Raw genomic sequence first — 24,713 nt, forward strand, 5'->3', positions numbered from 1 at the left:
AAAAAAAAAAAAACTGGTGTGTGAAGTGTTTATCAAAGTTGGGTGATTTTTGAGAGTACTGTACTAAAACACCAATGTACACATTTTAGCATTTAGTGTACGGTTCAACAGTTTAAGGCATGTGTGGATAATATTAAAAGGTAAAAATGTCTTCACAAATATACATTTTAATTGTTAATTTTTAACAATTTACAACAATGGGAAAAGAGCTAGCAAAAATAAATTATAATTCAATAGAAATAGTACCAGTTTTTAGGAATATTTGTACCAAAACACAAGTTTTGTGAAATAAGAGTTTGCTTTTTGAGTAGCTGTTGTGCCAAGCTGGCTATTTTTATGATTAGGTGGAGCTGAACTACACCTGTGTAGGGGGTTTAAAATAGGAGAAGACAAACCAAAGGGTCCATGTCAACTCATCACACCAGGTAATAACATACTACATGTCATCTATGACGATGATTCGCTGCACTGTTAAACATAGCCAAACGTTTATGTAGGTAAAGACACATCATGCTTACTTAGTGTCTAAATCAGATGTCCAGGGGTGCCATCAGCTCAGAACTGGCATTAAGCATGTGAGCCACATGTATACCCATCTACTGTTTAGAGAAATATTTGGCTACAAGCGAAGGCAGCTTGTTAAAGAGCATTCCACTGAGTGTTTGAAGCAACAGTCAAGCACGGCGAAAGTTTCTTGCAAGCCCGGAGGTGCATTTCCGTAAATCAAGTTGAAAATTTGTCTAAAATTAAGAGTCCTCACTGCTGGGAAATACAGTTACCTATTCATCATACAGAAGCATCAAGAAGATTTCTACCACAAATTTAGTTTATAACACAATGGCTCCAAAAATAGATTTTCACAATAAAGAACAAGGCGGCGTAAAGGCGATAGTATGAACCAGAGAGCTCAACATGATTGAGTGTCTGGGATTACATAATAAATATAAAATACATGAAAAAAAAAAAACGAAGGACGCAAGCCTCAGAAAATCAGTAGTCAAGATGTTTCAACAGCCTACACGAAGAGTTCCTTCAAAAGATGAGCACATGTACTAAGAACAAGTGTAATAAAAAAAAAAAAGTATTTAGAATTGCCTTTTAGTTCCTTCACTTTGCCCTAATAAAAGCAAACCTTTAAATTGTGACATTCTTACTTCACAGCATTTTCTACCTGCTAAGAAATGAACTGCAAGTTTTCAGTCAGTGTGGTTTTACTGTTCAGCTTATTTACAACGGACCGATTAAAAAACAGAAACACTGATTCAATGTGAGGAAAAATCAAATTATGCAGCAAACTGAGTTTATCACGTAGCATGGATCCACAACATAGCATTATGGCATGAGCAAAGCTGGAGAGAGTGGACCGTCATGCTGGGCCCCCTGGTCCGCTCGAACCAGGAAGTTGTCTGTCCTGAAGTACTTCGGCTCTATTCACGGGTGAGGGTCCAGTGCTTTGTGGACCTGAAGCTTCTCTGGTACTCATGCCGCCCAGTGTGCACAGCTCTGGAGCGGCCTGTCCATCTTCATCATTTTCAGTATTTTAACTATTTGGGACCATTGAACCTTGTTAATGCATCTGGATTTGCCCATCCTTGCCAACTTCATTACTTTTGGGTTCTAAGTAGCCATGCCTTTATAAATTCACCTCACCATGGAACGATTGTGGGGGCCAAATGCCTCAATATCAACTCCAGTAACTATACCTCTGCAACAACACCGGGAAATGTTTAATTGTAATGCTTCTAATCCTGACAATAGCTCTCCTTATTTTTTAAGGCTAGATGCACAAATCATAGCAGAACCAGTGTCTCACATCTTTAATTTGTCCGTACGCCAAAATACCATTCCAAATGCTTGGAAAAGAAGCTTTCCTTCTACCTTTATTGAAGGGAGGAAATCCCACTGAACAATTATCGATCTATCTCCAACCTCTGCATTTTAGCTAAGGTTTAAGGTTTTATTGATAAAAACTCAAGTCAAGAAGTATTTGGATTATTTAAACATCTTATCTTCACATCAATCTGGTTTCAAGAAACAACAAAGCACAACGGCTTCGCTGAATTTTTTAATGTTGTTGTTGAAGCACTGGATGCTAAGCATTACTGTGCTGCACTTTATTTAGACCTGTCTAAAGCTTTTGATACTGTAGACCATGACATCTTATGCTGTAAGTTCTCAGATCACTATGTTGGTTTTCTAATTATCTCTCAGATTGGAGGCAATGTGTTTGACACAATATGGTACTTCTTCCAGATATTTAACTGTCAATAATGGTGTACCACAAGGCTCAGTCTTAAGACTGAATCTCTTTACAATCTACGTAAGTAATGTACTGTAGGTCAGAGCATTCCTGATGCATCCTTACATTTCTATGCCGACGACAGTTGTTTATTGTCATGTTAAATCAGTTGCTAAGGTTTTCCAGCTTTTACAGTCTGTATTCAACATTATTCAGACTTGTTCTGTCTCAAACTGGTGCTAAATGCTGATAAAGCCAAAGGGATGTTGTTTTCAAACAGGAAGTTGGTACCAACAGTCCTTCCTTCCATATCATCTATGACTGGTGTTCCTATTGAGTTTGTCGATTCTTACAAATACTTGGGAATCTTGGTCGATGCACATCTCTTTAAAGCCTCATGTCAAACTTGATAAATTGATTTTTTTTTCTCCAGAAATAGATCTTATTTAACTGAATACAGTACTAGGAAACACCTTAACTGTGACTTTCCTTCCCTCCATTGACTACGATGACATTATTTACATGACTGCTCCTGCAAGCACTCTGCAGATGCTGGATGCTGTTTATAACGGTGCACTAAGATTCATAACTGGCTATAACTACCATACCAATCACTGCACTCTGTACTCATTGGTCAACTGGCCATCATTAACTTCACACAGGCTCTCACACTAGTACATATTCATCTTACACTCATTGGTCTGCTGCCTTAATACATCTCCTACACGCCACGTCATCACTGCAGCTACAGCGTGTGCTCTCAAGATATCATTACCTGCAGTGTCCCCTCAGTGCAGGCTGAATTTGGCAAAAGGGCCTTCTCTCACTCTGCTCCTGTAACCTGGCAGACTTTACAAAAAGAGCTGAAGCTGTTGACTTTGACCTCTCTAAGGGATTTTAAACAATTAAGTTCATGCAAAAATCAATGCAGACATGTTCCTGATTTTAGTATTTTACACCATTTAATAATGTAGCTTGTTTTTATTTTTTGTAACTACCACTACTTTTATTTACTTTTCATTTTATATGCTTATTTTTGGCTGTTTATTGTGTGCACCTTATCTGTGGTTTTGTTTAAAATGGGCCTCTTGAAAATGAGTCCTTGTGACTCCTGTATAAATAAAGGTTGAATGAATAAACTAAAGAATACAACAGCTACACTTGGTACACAATTAGTTGACAGATTAGGTGTTAAGTAATAATTACCAAAGTACCAGTAAGCAACTCTCATATTAGCCAAAGTGGCCACTCCTTCAATTAGCCATTCCTGGCACATGCACAAAGCATGCAGCCGGTGCATGAACACAAGCAAACAACCAATCAGCTCTAGCCTAGTGGAGTGAAGCACGTGCCAGGCATGTCCCGAAATGTCACATATCTTGGCACCAACATTTATTGTTGAACTAACGCTATGAGCAATTAAAATGACAATTAAAAAAAATCTCCCAACTTAAGATGACTGAATCACAATCTGTTTGTGCTCTTCAAAGACATTTTGCTGCTTTTGTATCCTTCATTAAACAGCGTTTATATTACTCTTTTCAGCCACAGATGTTAAAGGATTAAGGTATTAGCTTTCCAAGTGAAACACTAAAGCATATAAATAAAACAAACTGTGCTGAGAAAGTTTATTATCGCAGTATTTAATGTGTCCATGAAACATTTAGGCAAAAATTATTAAAAACATAATGACAGTATATTTTAGCTGCTGCTACTTACTAACTATAACAGTTGTGTACAAAATGGAGGAAAAAAAGTTTATATTTCTGCTTTTTATCTCAGCGAGGCGGGAACCCCCGATGTGGCCCTCCTCTGCCCCGGAATCCTCCTCTGTCTCCTCGGAAGTTTGGTCTGTTTCTCTCTCTGCCTCGGTCTCCACCTCTTCCGATATTTGGCCCACCACGACCCCCTCTGGGGGCTCCGCCGCCACGGTCCGATTTCAGTTTAACAGGCGACTTGGGCCGCAGCCTCTCTATTTCCTCCGTACAGCCAGATAAATGGGAGTCTGGTAATGTGAAATTTGACGCAAAGGTTTCTGGATTAAAGTTGGTGTTTGTCAGCGTAGGACCAACGGTCACCCAGCCTAGAAATGGAATGAAAAGGATGGAAAAACAAGATGATTAAAGGAATGAGAAGACCCAAACAACAACTCAACAATATTGTTTTAATCTGTTCAGCAGAAGTGGAGTGCATCCTTCGCACCTGGTCTGATGGTCGAGTCTCGTCCGAACAGGTGCAGCCTCCTGCGGCCCAGGCAGAAGTGTTCGATGATGTGAAAGATCTCCACAGGTTTCTCTATGTTTCCCATCTCTGGCTCCTCAGTGATAATCAAGTCGATGTCCACGTTGGCGTGGATGAAGTCGCCATCAGTACTCCGCCGCACTGTCCCCTTGATTCCCATCAGGCAGTGCTCCTGCAATAAATGTGCTCCAACTCAGCGTGCATCATGTAATATCATGATTTAAACAGTTTTATTGCAACATATGGTAATAAAACCGATACATAAACTGCTTGTTATGCAAATATTTTTCTTCATCAAACATGAATAAAACATGTCCCAACTTATGGAATGAAAAACTGTTTTAATGGTAATGTTAATAAATGCTTTTCCTCTTTGGTTTGCGGTCCAAATGTTTTCACATCACTGCTGCATTATGGCTGATCAACTCCCAGCCTCGTGATGTTTGTCACTTCGTCTTGTTTCCTTATAATAAACTAGATGAGGTGACGATACCTCTGATGGACGGAGACAAAAGAACCCAGCACGACTAAAAATGACAGAAAACTTGTCTCTTTGTTTTTCTTCCTGCTCTTCTGACATGATGATTAAACAGATACGAGAATGAGCTGGTACCTGTCCAGCTAAAACATAGTTATTTTAAAAATATGCACAGAATCAGAAAACTGGAACCTCTGCTGTGTGATCTGCTTTTTAGGAACCTGCACATTGTTTTAGGTTTACACCTTCAGTACAAGAAGAATGGTTAGTATTCACATGAGTGCACTGTACCTTAGTTCTCTGGAGCACTGCTTTTGGGTCCAGTGCCTTTGTTTTTTTTGGGTTGTTTTTGTTGGTCTTGATCCAACAGATATCTTCACACCTCCTGAATCCCCAATGCTTCAGGCACTGAAACCAGAGTGAGAGGGCTAAGTACAACAACAGACAATTAGATAATCACACGGTTGTTTTTATGCCTGTTCAGCAGGTTACTGGAAATGAGCTGAAAAGCCAGAGAAGAAAAAAGCAGAGCTTTACAAATTAAATTAAGTTTATCTAAAAAAGTTAAATCTGGTCCTCTGGACATTCAAAAAAACAAAACAAAGCAAATCAACAAAAAAATGTAGAAACGTTTCGTCTCTCATCCGAGAGACTTCCTCAGTCTGAGGAGCTGTATTCAGCTCAGTCTCTTAAATAGCACCTTCTCCGAGTGGATCAACCAGTTTGCTGCTGACAACCAAAACCAGCTGATCACATGCTCAAGAAGGACCATCAGCCTAACAATGGGTCATTAGCACACTGATGGCTGTTTACTACTCACAGAGGGCTGAGTGATACTAGCAATCACAGCATTGTAAGAGGGGGACAGTTGAACCCGGAGGCCTCCACCCCTGTTTAATGATGGACGATTTCTTTTCACAAAGATGGCCTCCTTTACTCCTCTCTCAAACCATCGTTCCTCTCTGTCCAGGATGTGCACATCTTCATCCCTGAAAGAGTGACCGCTGGCCTGGAGATGAGTGTAGACCGCAGAGTCCTGGCCTGATGATGTTGATCTTCTGTGCTGGGCCAGAACTGTACAGTACTGACCACATCAACTCTGTGGATAAACACATCAAGTTCACACGAGAAGATGTAAAAAATGGCAGGTTGGCTTTCTTGGACTGTGAGGTCTCAGTCTCTGATAGAGGACATTTGCAAATTGAGGTGTACCGCAAACCCACCCACACAGACCAGCATTTGCAGTTTGACTCCCATCACCCTTTGGAGCACAAGTTAGGAGTCATCAGGACTCTGTATCACAGAGCAGACAGCGTCCCCACTAGCTCAGGAGCCAGGCAGAAGGAGAAATCCTACACAAAACAGGCTCTAGAGCAATGTGGATATCCTAACTGGGCCTTCCTGAAAGCAGAGAAGAAACCCAAACAGGACTCCAGTCAGCCAACAGGTGAAAAGGAGGAACCCAGACCCAGACCAGTGGTCATTCCGTATGTTGAGGGAGTATCAGAGAAACTGAGACGTTTATTTTCTAAACATAACGTCCCAGTGGCTTTTAAACCCCAAAATACATTACGGCAAAGACTGGTTCATCCCAAAGATCCAGTCCCCCGGCACAAACAGAGTAATGTTGTGTATGCTGTTCAGTGTCAGGAGGGCTGTGATCAGTCTTACATCGGGGAAACTAAACAGCCACTGGCCAAAAGGATGGACCAGCACAGAAGATCAACATCATCAGGCCAGGATTCTGCGGTCTACACTCATCTCCAGGCCAGCGGTCACTCTTTCAGGGATGAAGATGTTCACATCCTGGACAGAGAGGAACGATGGTTTGAGAGAGGAGTAAAGGAGGCCATCTTTGTGAAAAGAAATCGTCCATCATTAAACAGGGGTGGAGGCCTCCGGGTTCAACTATCCCCCTCTTACAATGCTGTGATTGCTAGTATCACTCAGCCCTCTGTGAACAGTAAACAGCCATCAGTGTGCTAATGATCCATTGTTATGCTGATTGTCCTTCTTGATCATGTGATCAGCTGGTTTTGGTTGTCAGCAGCAAAACTGGTTGATCCACTCGGAGAAGGTGCTATTTAAGAGACTGAGCTGAATACAGCACCTCAGACTGAGGAAGTCTCTCGGATGAGAGACGAAACGTTTCTACATTTTTTTGTTGATTTGCTTTGTTTTGTTTTTTTGAATGTCCAGAGGACCAGATTTAACTTTTTTAGATTTTTCTACCTGGATTATTGAGCATGCATCAGGATAAATTAAGTTTAGTCCAATTTTAGGCTTTTGAAAAGAACATTTTTGCATTGAACCATTAGTAGTTTGCAGAGGTAAACAAGGACATTTTCCAGGTTGTTCAGTGCCAATATTATGGATTGTCTGCAACTTTTACAATAAAGGTGGCAAAAAAAACTTAAGAAAAATCTAATTTAATTAGTAAAAATACAGTTTACTATTTACAAATATTCTCAAGCAGCCATCTTATGGATTGTTTGGAGCTCTTGAGTGGCAGACTCTTTCAGGAGCTGCTGGAGTGGAACTTCCTCATTCTCATCCTCATCAGGCTTTACAAGAGAGGCACTCGAGGCGTATGTAAGGCAGAGATTACAATTACATTTATCACAGTACAGTTCTCTCTCAGTGTGATTCTAAATATAATCAAGTTTAGTTCATCCAAACAGACACAACACCTTGTTGTTGTTAAATCACTGTGAAGAACTGAATTTTGAAACACCTGAAACTGACTCTCAAAGAGAACTTCCTGAGTTTAAGGTAAAAATAATAAAATTAAACAGAGAAAAACATCTTTGTTATAATCTGGGACATATAAATATTTATATTTTTAGTGCTACTATAGTTTAATGTTAAGAACTAAAGCGGAGGAGTGGCGGCCCAGAGGTTAGAGACTGCAAGCATGTGATCAGAAGGTCGCCAGTTTGACTCCCCAGACCGACGACAAAATGTGGGTGAGAAAGGTGAAGCACCTTCATTTGCCCCACTCTGGGCCATTGAGCAAGGCACACCATCTGCTCCCCCGGGTGCCCTAGATGGCAGCTCTGTTCCACACAGAGGGCTGTGGTAGCTCATTTGTCTGCGCTCCCATGACTGCGCTCTCTCTCTGATCTGGAGTTTGGTCATACGTGCAGGTTGCTCATGTCTGTACGATGACGATGCTCTGAACACCATCATTTAATGCAAAGTTACATTTTAGATACAAAAGCCCCGAGGAGTTCGGGGCGCGATGCGGGAGGAGTGGGCGGAGGTGATGGTGCATCAGTTCTGGCATCTCTCCAGGCTGCAGTGAACTGGTCACATGTAGACACCTTTAATAATTTATTACGTCATTATTTTGGGTTAGTGTATTGGGATGTCCTCGTTAGAAACAGTCCAGTAACCTGTGACTGGTGCTCTCACCTGCAGTCTGTCTCTGAGTCAGGAACACTATCACCTGCTGAGTATCAGACAGAAGGACCCGCCCTGCTCTGACTGGCTTAAACTGTGGCTCTGGTTCTCTTATTTGTTCAAAGCAGTGTCAGTTTAATCCCTGTATCATAGTTAGATTGGATGGCTTTAAAAAGACCACAACAATACAAGTTTTTTGCCCCCTTTCATTTCATGGAGAACTTTAATCATGTCCATTTCACTTTGCTGTCCACTGGACAACCCCAAGGAGAGATCTGGTTGTCCAAAACGAAAACAGCTCATGTCAGACAACCAGAAAACAGCTCATGTCGACCCCTGGGTTCATCAGAAATCTAACTTATTCTTTTCTTGTTTTCTTTTTCAAAAAGAGAAGAATTCCAATGTAAAAGCTGGTATCTGCCTGCCTCAACACAAAACTAACATTTAACAAAAAATCTGCCAAGTCCAGAATGGCCCGAAATAGCTAAACTTCATAATTGTTGCTTGTACCAACAATTAAAAAAAAAAAATACCAGTTCAGGTGAGGTCTACCAAAGCACCTCTTTTTCTTTTTCCCAAACTCACAGGGTGGGGCCATCATTCATCACTTCTGATGGAATGAAAAGATTTACGTCACAGTGGCAGACAAGCATGCAGCTCAGAAATAAAAGTCTTGATATGTCTCTTGGTTTCACCTAAAACAGGATGTTATTGATGTGGAATGCATGCTCTCCACAGATCAGACAGACATTTCATGCAAAAGTTAACAATCTCAGATTGACTTCAAAGATTTACAATGCCTAAAAAAGTAAGTATTCACCCCCTTTGATGTTTAAACCCTTTTTTCTTTTTATAAATCAATCACTCATGGTCATTATGAATTGGCTTTTCTGACAAAAAACAAACTTTGTAGAAATGTGATTTCACTTAGTCATTAAAGTAATGTCACTTAAATAAATGTGTAATGTACAAATAGTCCCTTTCTTTAGACTGTGGAGAAGAATAGTGAGAGACCAAGACACCAGAGAAAGATTGTTTAAGAGAACTCCTTAAATCTCTACTAGCGTGCGTCTCTGCAGCCAGCTCGAGCTGAAATAACTTTCTCTGTCAACTAAACATAAAGCTCAGACTGGTGAAGAACTCGGGCAACAGTGGTTGTATGCTCAGTCTCTCCCATCTCACCTGCTGAAGCTTGTAACTCCTTCAGAGTGGTCACAGGTGTCTGTGGTCTCTCAGTAATCTCCTTCACGGTCTCTTAAGCCCCATTTACACGGGATTAGTTTTACCTAGGGACCACATGCAATTTGTAATAATTACGGAGATTGTGTGTGTTGTTAATCCAGTGCGAATCGGCTATGTCAGTAATTTGTAAAGTAAAAATTCCCACGCAAATTACCGACTATATTTTACTGAACTCCGAGGTGATGAAATGAACTCGCTGCTCGCTTCGGCCTTTTTAATTTATTTTCTCTTGCACCGGTCCTGGAGATACTGCAATACCAGGTCGATGCGTGGAGTGGACAGAGCAAGCCATTCCATCTCCCTGTTCCAAAAATCAATTTAATATATGGTCCCCAAGTAGGGGACGGCGTTTATGCTGCTACTTCCTTCACCGCGGATGACAGCAGCTGCGGAGACGCGCACATTATCAGATGATCAATTGATCAATCCATCCATTATATTTACCTGCTTCTTCCTTTTCGGGTAGCGGGAATCACTGGTGCCCATGTCCAGCCATGACTGTGCGAGAGGCGGGGGACACCCTGGACAGGTTGCAAGTCCATTTCAACCGGAAGGTCAGCGGACGTGCGGATGCTCACACGCACGGCTGGTGACAGTTGTCCATCTGAGCTTAACGTGGCTTTTTTTTTTACCTCTTTAAACCGGCCGGTCGGACCTGCCTCCTCCTTAACAAGTAGATTAACATAATTTTATATTGTGCATTATTTAGTTCTCTTTGTGTTGATTCGTAAAACCACATCAAAGCCTGAGACCATCCCACATATTAAACACATTATTATTGACCAGCCCGGTCGTGACAACGCAACACGTTAACATCATATCTGGAAGATGTCCGTGAATTTCAGCTAGATCTCTGGCTCTGGTTATCCTGTGCGAATGCGCCACATAAAAAGCAGACGTTGGGGAGTCATTTATTTATTACATGTGGTCCCGAGGTAAATTAACCCCGTGTGTATAGAGCTTTAATTTGTGAGGATGACCTGCTCTTGGTAGATTTACACATGCACCATATTCTTTCCATTTCTTGATGATGGATCTAACAGAACTCTTGGGAATATTTAGGACCTTGAAAATCCTTTTGTATCCATCCCCCGACTTGTTCTTTGTATTAATAATTTTTCTGGTTAAATTAGGATGGTGCCTTTAATCGGTGTGAATATTTATGCAATCGCTTATTTTACATCACATTTTTTTATTTAATTGGTATTACTCTGTAGACGTATGATTTCACTTTAACAATGAAAAAGTTATTTAGTCAAGAAGGACAATTTATATTGACCATGATTGATTTATGACAGCAATTAAAACATATAACATCCAAGGGGTGAACACTTTTTATAGGCACTGTAAATAAACACAAAGGATTGCTTTATGATGGCAAACCAGGTACCAGTAAAGAAAAATGTGTTGCATATTGGATGCGAGTCCACAGAGACTGTACTACCATTCTGCCCAAGTCCAATCCTTCTTCTGAGCCGCACCAGAGAAAGACAAAAGCTCGTGACGCTGATATCTCCTCGATCTGCAGTCCCATGATCTAAAACAGCAGAGAAAATGATAATGCAATGAGGAGGCGTCTTATAAAGTAAATAAATCATTTATAAATGAGTTTGTTCTCTTCTCCAACACTAAAGTTCCGAATCTGATGTTTGTGAAGAAACAGAACTGAACAGTCCATTCCATGTAGCTCTTCACCTGCCTCACATTGACCACATTTACATACATTAAATACTCCTTTCATTTCTCAAAGTATTTCTGTTTATTTTTGTGCTCCTAAAAGCTAAACTCAAGTGTAAATAATAATCCAAAAGATTAACTGAGAATGGCTGCATGCACACTTACATCGTCCCAGGCCCAGATTCGTTCTGTTTGGCTGATGCCCGACTCTCTGTAGTATTCCTCTAAAGGAGGCTCGATCAGAATTACATCAAACTGGCTCTTCAGATCCTGCAGGTCAAAGTGCTCCAGATCAGCCTGGAGGTACCTTTAGCGAAGACACACAGACCTTTTCAGAGCCATCACTTCTCTACACAGTTACTAAGTAATTTATCACACAATGTGATCAATATTGACATGGATTAGCTTACATCGGAGGAACATTGGTGGCGGAGATGAGTTCATCTTTCAGTCGGATCAACTCTCGGTGTTTAGGATATTCTTCAAATCGATCAGCTAAGCCTTAAACACGAGAGGACCAAAGTCAAATCAAACACAAGTATCTATACGAGTATAAGATCAGCAAACACTCACCGACGTCTCTGATGAAGTTCTGTGGTCTGTGCCCGGTGTCCACAAAGTGTTGACAGTAGTCATTGTGAGGGTTTAAACTCTGGGTACCCTGACATTTAGAGAATTGGAGCGGCAACAAAGTACAAGGACAAAGAATTATTTTTTTTTTTTAAATGAAGATGAATGGAAAAAAAACTGGATCATTATTTTGCATCAGATTTAATAAAAACGTCTGCAAGACGATGCAAATTCTGCAACTTATTTAAGAACATGAAAGATCAAGTCGTTGTAACGATGCAACATAACCGGTGGGGATTCTCCAGACACTGCATGAATTTCCAAAGCCAATATTTTAAATTTATATAAATCTTGCAAAGCAAAAAAATTAATTCATAAACCTAAAGCAGCTGTTAATATATGTAATTTGTCATGTTTATATTCATTTTTTGTCCATGTGTATCATCTGTAATGGGATCAAAACCCCACTACGCATTATTCATTACTAAAAGTCTAAAAGTTTGTAATAAATTATCAAAATCAGTCGTGCTCTGTTGCCAATATTTGGGAGTTTGTTTACTTTTGAACATGGCTGAGTACACTTCAGACAGTCGCACACGACGCAAGTTGGGTTAATAAAATAATCCCAGGAAGTAAACGGAGTCGAGGGGAGAACAATGGCATTGAAAGCGAAATTATAAATCGCAGAGTATAAACACAGCTTTATTCTCTTTTCTTCTGAAAAAGATTAAAACGACCAAACGCTGAGAGTCAAAGAAAATCATGCAGCGGAGACCTCGTGGAAAATTTCTCAAACTACTCATCGTCATATTCGTAAACAAAGGTGAAGAATATTTATTGATAAGTTAAATTACCACCAATTAATCATTTAATGGTATAGATACAGTCGCCGCTTGTTATATCGTGGTTCACTGCTTGCAGCTTCACTGAATCTTGTCACTGTTTATGTTCCATTAAAACAAGACAAACGGTATGCCATGAGCCAACTCCTGGAATGTGTGGTAGAAGTCAGAACATGGATGTCACAAAATGTTTTACATTTTAATGAGGAAAAGAACGAGGTCTTGTTGTTTAAGCCCAATGATGGTACCAAAGTCCATGCTGATCAGGGTCCTTTAACACAAAACATCTACCATACCATAGCACTTTATTTATAAAGCACTTCAAACAGCAACAAGGCCAACCAAAGTGCTGTACAGCAGAAACAAAACAAGCAAAGGACACAGGATAAAATACAAACCGGATTCCAAAAAAGTTGGGACACTAAACAAATTGTGAATAAAAACTGAATGCAATGATGTGGAGATGGCAAATGTCAATATTTTATTCGTAATATAACATAGATGACAGATCAAAAGTTTAATCTGAGTAAATGTAACATTTTAAAGGAAAAATATGTTGATTCAAAATTTCACAGTGTCAACAAATCCCAAAAAAGTTGGGACAAGTAGCAATAAGTGGCTGGAAAAAGATATTGAGCATATAACGAACAGCTGAAAGACCAATTAACACTAATTAGGTCAATTGACAACATGATCGGGTATAAAAAGAGCTTCTCAGAGTGTCAGTGTCTCTCAGAAGCCAAGATGGTAAGAGGATCACCAATTCCACCATTGTTGCACAGAAAGATAGTGCAGCAATACCAGCATGGTGTTACCCAACGTAAAATAGCAAAGACATTTAAGTTATCATCATCAACCGTGCATAACATCATCAAAAGATTCAGAGAATCTGGAACAATCGCTGTGCGTAAGGGTCAAGGCCGAAAAACTCTATTGGATGCTCGTGATCTCCGGGCCCTTAAACGTCGCTGCACCTCAAACAGGAATGCCGCTGTCAAGGAAATAACAGAATGGGCTCAGGAATACTTCCAGAAAGCATTGTCAGTGAACACAATCCACCGTGCCATCCGCCGTTGCCAGCTGAAACTCTACAGTGCAAAGAGGAAGCCATTTCTAAGCAAGCTCCACAAGCTCAGATGTTTGCACTGGGCCAGGGGTCATTTAAAATGGAGTGTGGCAAAATGAAAGACTGTTCTGTGGTCAGGTGAGTCACGATTTGAAGTTCTTTATGGAACACTGGGACGCCATGTCATCCGGACAGGAGAGGACAAGGATAGCCCACGTTGTTATCAACGCTCCGTTCAGAAGCCTGCATCACTGATGGTATGCGGTTGCATGAGCGCTTGTGGCATGGGCAGCTTGCAAGGCACCATTAATGCAGAGAACTAAGTTCAGGTTCTAGAACAACATATGCTCCCATCTAGACATCATCTCTTTCAGGGAAGACCCTGCATTTTTCAACACGATAATGCCAGACCACATTCTGCAGCAATCACAACATCATGGCTACGTAGGAGAAGGATCCAGGTACTGAAATGGCCAGACTGCAGTCCAGATCTTTCACCAATAGAGAACATTTGGCGCATTATAAAGAGGAATGTGCAACAAAGAAGGCCCAAGACGATTGAACAGTTAGAGGCCTGTATTAGACATGAATGGGAGAGCAATCCTATTTCTAAACTTGAGAAACTGGTCTCCTCTGTCCCCAGACGTCTGTTGAGTGTTGTAAGAAGAAGGGGGGATGCCACACAGTGGTAAAAATGGAGTTGTCCCAACTTTTTTGGGATTTGTTGATGCCATTAAATTTGGAAACAACAGATTTTTCCCTTAAAATGATACATTCTCTCAGTTTAAACTTTTGATCTGTGATTTGTGTTCTATTCTGAATAAAATATTAGATGTTGGCACCTCCACATCATTGCATTCAGTTTTTATTCACAATTTGTTTAGTGTCCCAACTTTTTTGAAATCCGGTTTGTACATAGATCACACAGGAATGAAGTTAACAACTAAATATTATAGAATACAGACACGTTAAAATCAACTCGCACAGTGTCAAAAGCCCGGGAATAAAGGTGAGTTTTTAAACGAGACTTAAAAACAGTGATGGAGGGAGCCTGCCTGACATGTAGTGGTAACTCATTCCAAAGTCCTGGACCTGCAACAGAGAAGGCCCTGTCACTTCTGAGCTTAAGACAGGTTCCTGGAACCAATAGAAGCATCTGGTCTGACCTCAGAGAGCGCTGTGGAACATATGGCTGCAGCAGATTAGTGACATAGGAGGGGGCAGAACTGTTCAGAGATTTGAAAACATGCAGAAGTATTTTAAAATTAATTTGAAAGTGAACCGGGAGCCAGTGCAGGGAGGCCAGGACTGGAACATCTGACTGAGACAGCAACTAAACTGGGTGAGAGGCTGGACAATGATTTTAAACTCGATGCACAGATTAAATCAGTGATCAAGTCCAGCTTTTCAATTCAATTCAATTCAAAAATACTTTATTAATCCCAAAGGGAAATTATTTTGTTGTTGTAACTCATTATCCTCATTTCATTAAGAGATGTTATAGATGCTGATGGCTGTAGACAGGAAGGATCTCTTGTAAAGGTCCATCCCACAGTGGATCCTAAGAAACTGGCTGCAGATGCCGTCCGATCCATCCACCCAGACTCGGCTGGCCTCTCAGTTCCCCTGGACTGTAGGACCGCCTGAATGCTGGGCTGAACTCCTCCCAGAGCGATGGCCACTCCTCCCAGCAATCTGCCGAGCTCCTCATAGCTGTGGGCAGCCAACTGTAGGTGCTGAGGGACGATCCTGTCCTTCTGCTGTCGTGAGCCGTGTTTCCTGCTAGTTCCAGGATCTCAGTGGTCAGGCACTCGAGCACAGCTGGCAGGTAGATGAGAATGCGTCCACATAATATCCTTTTCAACTCATTTGAGAGTTGGGGCCATAGTTGAGATATTATTTGAGCTTTTGAGATGTTAATCAGCTGCTGTTGTTGTAGAAAACAGCATTGTTGCCATGGTTACGCATCATAACAAATGTCCAAAACTTAAAAAGTTTCAGTAAAAATCCTTCCGACTGCACAGCGTCCAATACCAGAAGAAACAATAATCCAAAAAATATGATTTACATCCAGAAAACCAGGAATTAAAGTTTCCAAAAGCAAAATCTCAGAATGAAAGTAACAGAGCTGCTCCAACATGCAGCCACCTTGAGCGGCGCAAAGATCACTTTTATCAAGATTTGATCAAGATTTTATCACTTGAGACAACCGGCCAAGGTCAAACTTTTCTCTCACGACACAACTTTGAGATGTTAATCCATGCTTTCATTACAACTCATCTGGACTACTGTAATACACTTTATGTGGGTCTGAGCCAGTCATTACTGACTTCAGCTGGTTCAGAATGCTGCTGCTCACCTTTTAACTGGTACCAGAAAACGAGAGCACATCACCCCTGTTTTAGAATCACTGCATTGGCTCCCAGTTCATTTCTGAATAAATTCTTCACAGTCTCGCCCCACAGTATCGGTCTGACCTGCTCCAGCCGTACGTTCCCTCATCCTCGCACAGATCAGCAGATCAGCTGCTGTTGCTCATTCCAAAATCAAAGAGAAGGTGACCGAGCGTTTTCAGTCGCTGCCCCTAAACTATGGAATGAGCTGCCTTTGCATGTCAGATGGGCTGACTCACTTCCTGTTTGTAAATCTGCTCTGAAGACACATTTTTTCACTTTGGCTTTTAACTCAGCTTGAAATGTTGAATTTACAGTTTTTATTTATTTGTTTTACTGTTTTTACCGTTTGCTGTTTTATGATTCTAATAGTTCCTTACTTTTATGGTTTCAATTGACTTTATAGTTTTTGCTTGTACGTGTTAGTGTACAGCACTTTGGCCAGTGGTGTTGTTTTTAAAGTGCTAAATAAATCAAGTTGTATTTTATTATTGTATTGTATCGCGGCTGGTTTATTATATTGTGTGCTCTGTACATGCTGCGCAGTACTGTACATTCATCTCATCGGCATCACCTTCATCACCATCGTCAAAGTGTTTAAGAGCATATGAAGTGTTTATAAGAGAGTGAACGTCCTGATTCCTGCCTGTCTGCTCACCACGCCCACCTGCTCTGCTGTGATCAGCATAACTCTTCTCACCTGGTGGTCGTAGCATTTAAACAGCGTCAGATTACTGAAAGCCTTGCACAAGTAAATGTCCAGCAATTATCTCTTGTGTCTGACTGATCACCTCATCCTGACCAAGTTCCTGTGCCCTGGATTTTCCTGTTTCGCCTTGCAAAACTTTCCAGTGTGTTTCCACAGACGTGCGCTAACTCCCACCAGTCTTTTAAAAATAAAGCCGTTTGAACGTGCTCTAACTGGTTGAAACTTCAGGTCCTACACAAAATTAATTAAATAAAAAATTAATAAGAGAGTGGGAAAGGTTTGTAGGAGTATGGGAAGGGTTTATAAAATCTTAAAATATATATAACTAATAAAATATAACTCTGCTACGTCGCAGATTTTCACATACCGCGGGGGTTACGTTCCAGAGACCCCTGCGGTAGGTGAAGGACCAATGTATTTATTATTTACTTACATGCGTACTTTACATACTTTATTATGTGTACTGTACAGCACTTTGGTCCTGTGGGTGTTTAAAGTGCTCTATAAATAAAGCTGGTATGGTATTGTGTTTTAAGCATAGAATTTTATAACAGAAAATTGTGTATTTTGACAACTAATGTGGCTTTAAAACTGCCTCAACAACCTACTTTCTACAAAGACAAAGTTAACTAGTTCATGAACAAGAGCCACTGTGCACTTGCCTTTTGGCAGTATAGCTTAATATTTTTATAATCACTGGTAAAATAAATTGCTCCATTGTAATTACGTTTGAGAGTTTGTATCATATCCTCTAAGTTTGGTCATGACTTGAGTCAACAAATGCTTTTTAATGTTATCTTTAGCCACTATACAACTGTTGTTTGTTTGAAATGAAACTAAATAGTTGTGTGCCGACATGCGATCAACCATATGACTTTCTGAGAAACATTCTTCTGACGTTGTTGGGACCAGAGTTGAGCTGCAAAACAAAACTCGTCCTTCAAGCTTTGAAGCCGCAGCTAAAAAAAGACTTATCTCAAAGTTCCACCATCAGTTACTGACGAGCACGTGATGCTCGTGACAATGTAATGCCATTCGGTTTGTTTTGAACGCGAGTCAAATGTTGGGTTTTTACACTGCAAAGACACCATAAATATCTAACAAATAAAATATAAACTGAGTAAACAGCTGTTGACCAACAGACTTTAGGGCTTTTCAACAGCTGATGCAGATGTGTTTTATCAAGCACGGCGATCATTGGCCAGCATTCCATAAATTACATTCAGCATTAGCCACATATTTGTTTGGGCGCTGTCTGACGTGGCCATATTGTTTCTTATACCACACACATATACCAATATTTTGTTTGGGTTTAAAGACTTTGTAGGAACAAATCAGCAGTGATGGCAGGTCTAAAACCAACAGATATCCGGCTCCATTAATCAGATTAACAACTGGTCACCGTCAATAGAAACAGTTCAATCAGAGCCATGAGTTAAATAAACTGAAAATGAATGTAAAAACCTTGTTTTGAACACAAAACTTGCTTCGGCTGATACCAGTACAGAGCTGCCACGACTTGGTGCTTTTGTCATTTACAGTAAATATCTGAACATTTTCCAGCGTCATGCAGATCAAAGTACTCATCAAGTTATTTACTTCCTGTTACTGCTCTGGATATTGTTTTACTCTTAGCACTCAGCTTGGATCATTTCACCACGAGTTTCCTCTTCAGTTCTAGTGGTTGTAATGTGATATAGCTCATATAAGACCATCACCTGAATAAAACAAAAGCAGCAGCCAGGTGAGCGCTCTGGCTTCTAATACTAAAATGTGCTTGGTATGCACAGAACTAGGGCAAGACATGCATGAAGAGGTGGGTGTGTTTAAAAGAATGTTTTCCAACCTTAAGGAAAGTGCTAGAATCCTTGTACACCTCCTTGTACGGGTTGCTCTCATCTTCCTGCTGCACCTCCAACTCATCCTAACACACACAGACACACACAAGTATAGACATACTTTTTATTTAAACTGCAGCGTACTGTTCGAGCTGGAAATAATTTTATTATAATGCATTCCCTTTTGTTTAGGGGCAATCACAATAAAATGGCTACAAATAGTTACAAATAGAAATACAAAGCTTTTTATTTATAAAGCCATTCTTGGATTACTTTCTTTCTACTCTTGTAGGTATATTTAATCTACAAATAGCCAATATGAACTCAGTCCTAACAAAACCCTTTTACTGACTGTTCCTTAGGTTTTGTACAGATCTTTGTAAAAAGGCTTTTATGTTTTCTTTCTATGCAGCGTGGAATTATAAACTAGATTAAAGCTTCGAGGGTTTATCCAACAGTGCTTTAAAAAAAATAATAAAAGTTGAGACGATTGGAATTAACTGCATCCTCCTTAGTCTAATAAGCTGATCTCACCTGTTTCTTTCATAGCGAGGTTGTGTGACTTCATTAAAAGTACTAATGAAGAAAAACAGTGAACAAACATTAACAAGGTTTATCTCTTTTCTCTGGGGTGGTGAAACCTTCTTGTCTGCTATTTAACTGCTAATCAGTTTTAGTCATTTCCTTTACCAAAGTGTTTTAGAAACCAGGCTTAATGCTAAATAAATCTAATTTTAAAAGGTATCAAGTTTTGTTTAGCTCATGCAGTTTCATGAAACCTTTGATTTTTGTTCTTCCACATCTTCCTCTATGTCCTCTCCCTCGGTTTGTGGCTTCTTCTTGGGAGGGGGCACTGAGCTGTCATACGAAGCCCTATCAAACAAACAAACAAACAAACAAACAAACAAAATTGTTTTTTTAATCAACTTTTTTACTGCAGCACAAAATCACGAGGCAAATCCAGACCAGCTCGACTGGAAAATACAGTAGCAGCACCAGGTGTTGGCATTTGTGTCCGAAAGCCAATTATTAATTTCCTTGTTGTTAATTATATATTTTGACTGAACCAAAACTCAACTCTACAGGGCAGATGCATCTCTAAGACACCACTTGAAACTGATAATTGTTAAAAAAAAAAAAAAAAAAGCAGAGAAGACTTTCAACACAGTCTAGTGCAGGGTGTAAGATGAAAACAGGGAAAAGGAAATATAGTTTAAAGCAATATATAACTATGGAGTATTAAAGAGAGAAGGTAGCAGGCTACAGGTGGAGTAACCAGCATTCATCACGCGTTACAAAACAGGTTGACATTAACTTAGCACACCCAAATGTCCCAAACTCTAAAAAATAAATGGTAAAATGCATGAAAAATTTGCTCTTTGGTAGGAGTGAGCAAAGGTGCATATGAATATAATGCATTTAGGATTTAAAATGTTAAAAATGTTGTTTAACACAAAGTCTCTCCAGCGTGTCCTGGGTCCTCCCCAGGGTGTCGTCCCAGTCGGACACGCCCGAAGCATTTTCCTAGGGAGGCGCCTAGGGAGCATCCCTACCAGATGTCTGAACCGCCTCAACTGGCTCCTCTCGATGAGGAGCAGCAGCAGTTCTACTCCGAGTTTCTCCCACATAACTGAACTTCTCACCCTATCTCTAAGGGAAAGTCCAGTTACCCTGCAGCGAAACCTAATTTTGACCGCCTGTATCCACAATCTCATTCTTTAGTCAAGACCCAGAGTTTGTGGCCATAGGTGAGGGTAGGGATGTAGACTGACCAGATAACAGAGAGCTCTGCCTTACAGCTCAGCTCCTTCTTCACTACAATGGACTGGCACAGAGTCCACAATACTGCAGAAGCTGCACCAATCTGTCTCTCAAGCTCCATTCTTCCCTCACTCATGATAAAAACTCTGAGATACTTGAATTTCTCCACTTGAGGCAGAACCTCACCCTCAGCCTGAAGAGGGCAATCCACCCTTTTCCAACTGAAGCCTCAGATTTGGAGGTTGATTTTGTTTGTGCCATTTTGTAAAAGAAAGAAAAACTCACAAAGGTCACTGAAATAACTTACAAACTACAAAAAGTAAATAAAAAAAACATCATTAATGATCAGCTAAAGAAAATTTTGTAAAATTGTAAAATGTTTTACATTTTAGGTTCACCAGAATAAAAAAAAATAAATAAATAGTTAAAGAAACTGGAAAAACAAAAAAACAAAAGGAGTACAGGTACAAATGTAATCACTTCTGTGTAGCAGAAACTGTTTATTTTAAAGTCAACTATCTTGGTAATTGTTAAGACTTTAAGGTGTTGGAAATGTTTCACACAAAACCAAATTCTTTGTCCTAGGAGTTTGGTAAAGAACCGATTGCCTAAACTGCAAACCAACTTTAAAGAATAATTTTTTTTTTACGTTGAAAATGGACAAAATGCATATTTGAGCACCAACATGCAACGTATTTATGTACAAGACAAACGCACATTCCACTGTTAGCAGTGTGCACAAGATTAATGTGGGTTTTTTTGTGGCACCCAGGGGGCATTTCCTTTGGAATTTGTAGTATGATGTAGACAGGAAGTTACACTTTCACCACATTTTGATTGGATGGATTCTGCAGTTTTTTCATGAGGTCATGCACTAAGGAAATGTTGCTCTAGTTCAACAAGCTTAAAAAGAACGTTCACAGCACTCTATGAAAGGTAGAGACAGCACTAAAATGTAATATTTTATCTTAATACTGACTGACTTTTATGACAATCTGATACTGAGAACGAGGTTTTTGAGCCCAAACATGACGAGAATTAATGTTTGTCATGGCGGCTGCAAAACAGCAAAATTCTTTCTTTGATTCCTGAATAACCTTATTATATATTCATCTAGTATGAGTATTAGTGCCTACTTCCTTTGCAAGATGGTTCCAGATCATACAGTAAAATAGTTCACGATGAATACAGGTAGACATTGTTAAGAACATATCATTCCCTACTTCTCCTGAAAATTTCTTTAAAGTATATATTTTTAATAAGTTATGTTAACGTGTTTTTGTTGCAGGTAAATCACGTTTTTGTGTTTTCAAGTTTAAAACAAAGGAAAATCCTGCCGCGTCTCAGCGAGCAGGTCGCCCCGGTTCAAATCCCGGCCCAAGGGCCTTTCTGGGTGGAGTTTGCATGTTCTCTCCGTGCATGCGTGGGTTTTCCCCGGGTATTCCGGTTTCCTCCCACAGACCTAAAACATGCATGTTAGGCTGATTGGTAACTCTAAATTGTTCCTAGGTGAGAGTGAGAGAGTGAATGGTTGCTTGTCTCGTTTGTCTCCATGTGTCCTTGTTATGGACTTGAGACCTGTCCAGGGTGTCCCCTGCCTCTTGCACAATGATAGCTGGGTATGGGCACCAGTGACCCCCATGACCCGAAAAAGGAAGAAGCAGATAAAGATAATGGATGCATGGATGGAAAATTGTCATTTTTCAAGACAAAAAATATCTAAACATGTATTTTTTGCCAATCCAGACAATCTTGGTGTCAGTCTTTTGTTCTGTTCAAGCTTTTTCCTTTGAACAATTCATGGCTTCATACCCAACATATTTTGTTATTTCCACTGCACCTTTTCCTCCCATCATGTCTGCTAAAACTAAGGTCATCTACATTATCTGTGTGGAGAAATGTTATCTTACCTGCATGTTTCTCTTGTCTCCTCGATCTCTTTGAGTTCATCCTTGCTGTGGAGGACAGCTCCAATACTGTCTGCGCTCTCAGCTCCCAGCTGTGTGCAGATGAAGAAAAATTAGCACAGCATGAACTAATGTCTGCTCCAGGTCTTTCCCCAGTGTACGCTGCTTTTCACGCATTCATGTTTTGCACCTGTTGCTGTATTTAATACAATCAGGGTTTCTAGCTTTTTGTGAAAACAACATTCCCTGAGTATTCCTTGAGTAAATCCATCCATCCATTATCATTACCCGCTTATTCCATTTTGGGTCACGGGGGTCGCTGGTGCCCATGTCCAGCAATCACTGTGCGAGGGGCGGGGTACACCCTAGACGGGTCGCAAGTCCATCACAGAGCCACATAGAGACAAACAACCATTCAGTCTCTCACTCACACCTAGGGACAATTTAGAGTTACAAATCAGCCGAACATGCATGTTTTTGGTCTGTGGGAGGAAACCGGAGCACCCGGAGAAAACCCACGCATGCACGGAGAGAACATGCAAACTCCACCCAGAAAGGCCCCTGGACCAGGGTTTGAACCAGGGACCTGCTCGCTGAGAGGCAGCAGCTCTACCAGTTGCGCCACTGTGCTGCCCCTTGAGTAAATCCTGAAATTGCGATCTATTTCTGTAACACAAAATGTTTTAAACTTTATTTTTAATTCAACCTTTATTTATACAGGTTAGGCTCATAGATTCACAATGACTCATTTTCAAGAGAGACCTGTTTTGGTGGTGGGCAGAGTCCTATTCAGTGATGACAGGACAGTATGCACGTACTGTAGCCTACAGTATGTGCATATTGCATCATTCCTAATAATTAATTATATTGTATAATATCAGAAAAAAGCCACCATAGCCCATCAGTAAGGATACTGTGCATGCTCTGTGTAACTGTACAAGCAGAACATGGGCTCAATGACACGCACACACAGAAAAACTACAATTAAAACATGAACATCTTAAAATCTCAAAATTTTAATCTGCAGATCAAGGTCACGGTCTCTTTATTGTCATTCGCATCATATGTGGTACATGTGGTGGAACGAAATTATGTACACAGGGTCCCAGTTACATCCAACAAAAGAATAAATTGAAAAGAAAAACAGTAATAAGATCTAAGATATGAACTAAGAATACGCTAAGCACTAATAGTACAAAAATAAGCCGAACAACAGCAGCACGAACATGTACAGTAATCAAAGTCCTTGACCTTTCCAGATTTTTTACGTTTTTCTCTAATTCCACGAATTTTCACTGTCTGCAAAATGTGTCATTTGTTCACACGCTGGGAACCCTGACAATAAATGAACTGAAATAGCTTCAACAAGTTCCACTCATTTGCATATGATCATTTCACTCTTATTTACATTTTCACAATTCTCAGATTATTTACATACTCACTGCATGGTTTGCAGTAGAGTTAGTTTTTTTTTCCTCCTTCAGCCCAAAAAGACAAGACAGGTAAGCGCCGGTGCATATATTAATTTTAAAGCTCCAAAAATGGGCTTTCTAAACAACATAAACACATTCGGTAGTTCTGCAGCTCGGATAAATATCCTCAGAGCTACGTTAGCTGTAAAGCTAATAGTGACTTGCTAACTGTATGTGTATACTTGCCTGCTGAGCTAATAATTGTCGCCTGAGTTTTTGCCTCTCGCGAATTTCTTGAAGCCTACTGTTCATTTCTTACGTTGTGTCAAGTTCTTAGAAATTGTGTTTTTTTCTCGTTAGTGCATACAATCTTTCATAAACGCGTGATAATAACAAACTGTAGCCAAAGCTCAAGACACCCGCTAAAACAAATCACCAAGGATATGCTTGATATTCACACCGGCACACACGAAGACTCTTTTCAGATCGGTGTCTAAATGAAGAAGGACATGCGAGTTAAGCTTTTGTCTTTGTAACATTTTCGGCTGCAAAGTCAAAGTAGATCAAATACTTTTAAATAGAATGAAATACATAAAAACAAAGAATAATGCATGTAACTCCGCATTCCTATGAACCTACCGGTGTACGCCAGTTGTAAAAGTTAACACGTTCGTGAACTAATAGTCGCCTGATGATGACGAAAGCATAATCGACGCTTTCATTTAGCGTTTAACATTCCCAGCCAACCAGAAGATATTTACAACTGTGGGTTTAAAAATCTCTTTTTTTTTGTCCCTTACGTGCCCAGGTGCTCAAACATGCTTATTCATATATTTGTTTAAATTGTCTTTAAAAATATAGTTTAAGACACAGTGAAGTGTGGACATAAAAATTACATTTTGTGCATAGTCTAAGAATACATTATAAAGAAAAAAA

At 40.1% G+C, this 24,713-nt stretch overlaps 1 protein-coding gene and 1 pseudogene across 1 annotated transcript; both read right to left on the reverse strand.

The window, feature by feature from the left end:
- Positions 1–3,894: 3,894 nt before the first annotated feature.
- Positions 3,895–24,216, reverse strand: mettl14 (methyltransferase 14, N6-adenosine-methyltransferase subun). Its single transcript, XM_037674938.1, has 11 exons — positions 24,024–24,216; positions 22,369–22,457; positions 19,477–19,570; positions 18,706–18,783; positions 11,853–11,940; positions 11,690–11,780; positions 11,445–11,586; positions 11,047–11,139; positions 5,250–5,366; positions 4,442–4,652; positions 3,895–4,322 (listed from the first exon to the last, which is right to left on the reverse strand). Exons 1-11 carry the CDS (start codon positions 24,087–24,089, stop codon positions 4,018–4,020), a joined length of 1,374 nt encoding a protein of 457 aa, XP_037530866.1. The 5' UTR covers positions 24,090–24,216; the 3' UTR covers positions 3,895–4,017.
- LOC119408229 lies at positions 9,834–9,928 on the reverse strand (annotated as a pseudogene).
- Positions 24,217–24,713: the final 497 nt, after the last annotated feature.

The sequence above is a fragment of the Nematolebias whitei genome, chromosome 3 (assembly GCF_014905685.2).
Source record: "Nematolebias whitei isolate Nwh7 chromosome 3, NemWhi1, whole genome shotgun sequence".
Taxonomy (NCBI): domain Eukaryota; kingdom Metazoa; phylum Chordata; class Actinopteri; order Cyprinodontiformes; family Rivulidae; genus Nematolebias; species Nematolebias whitei.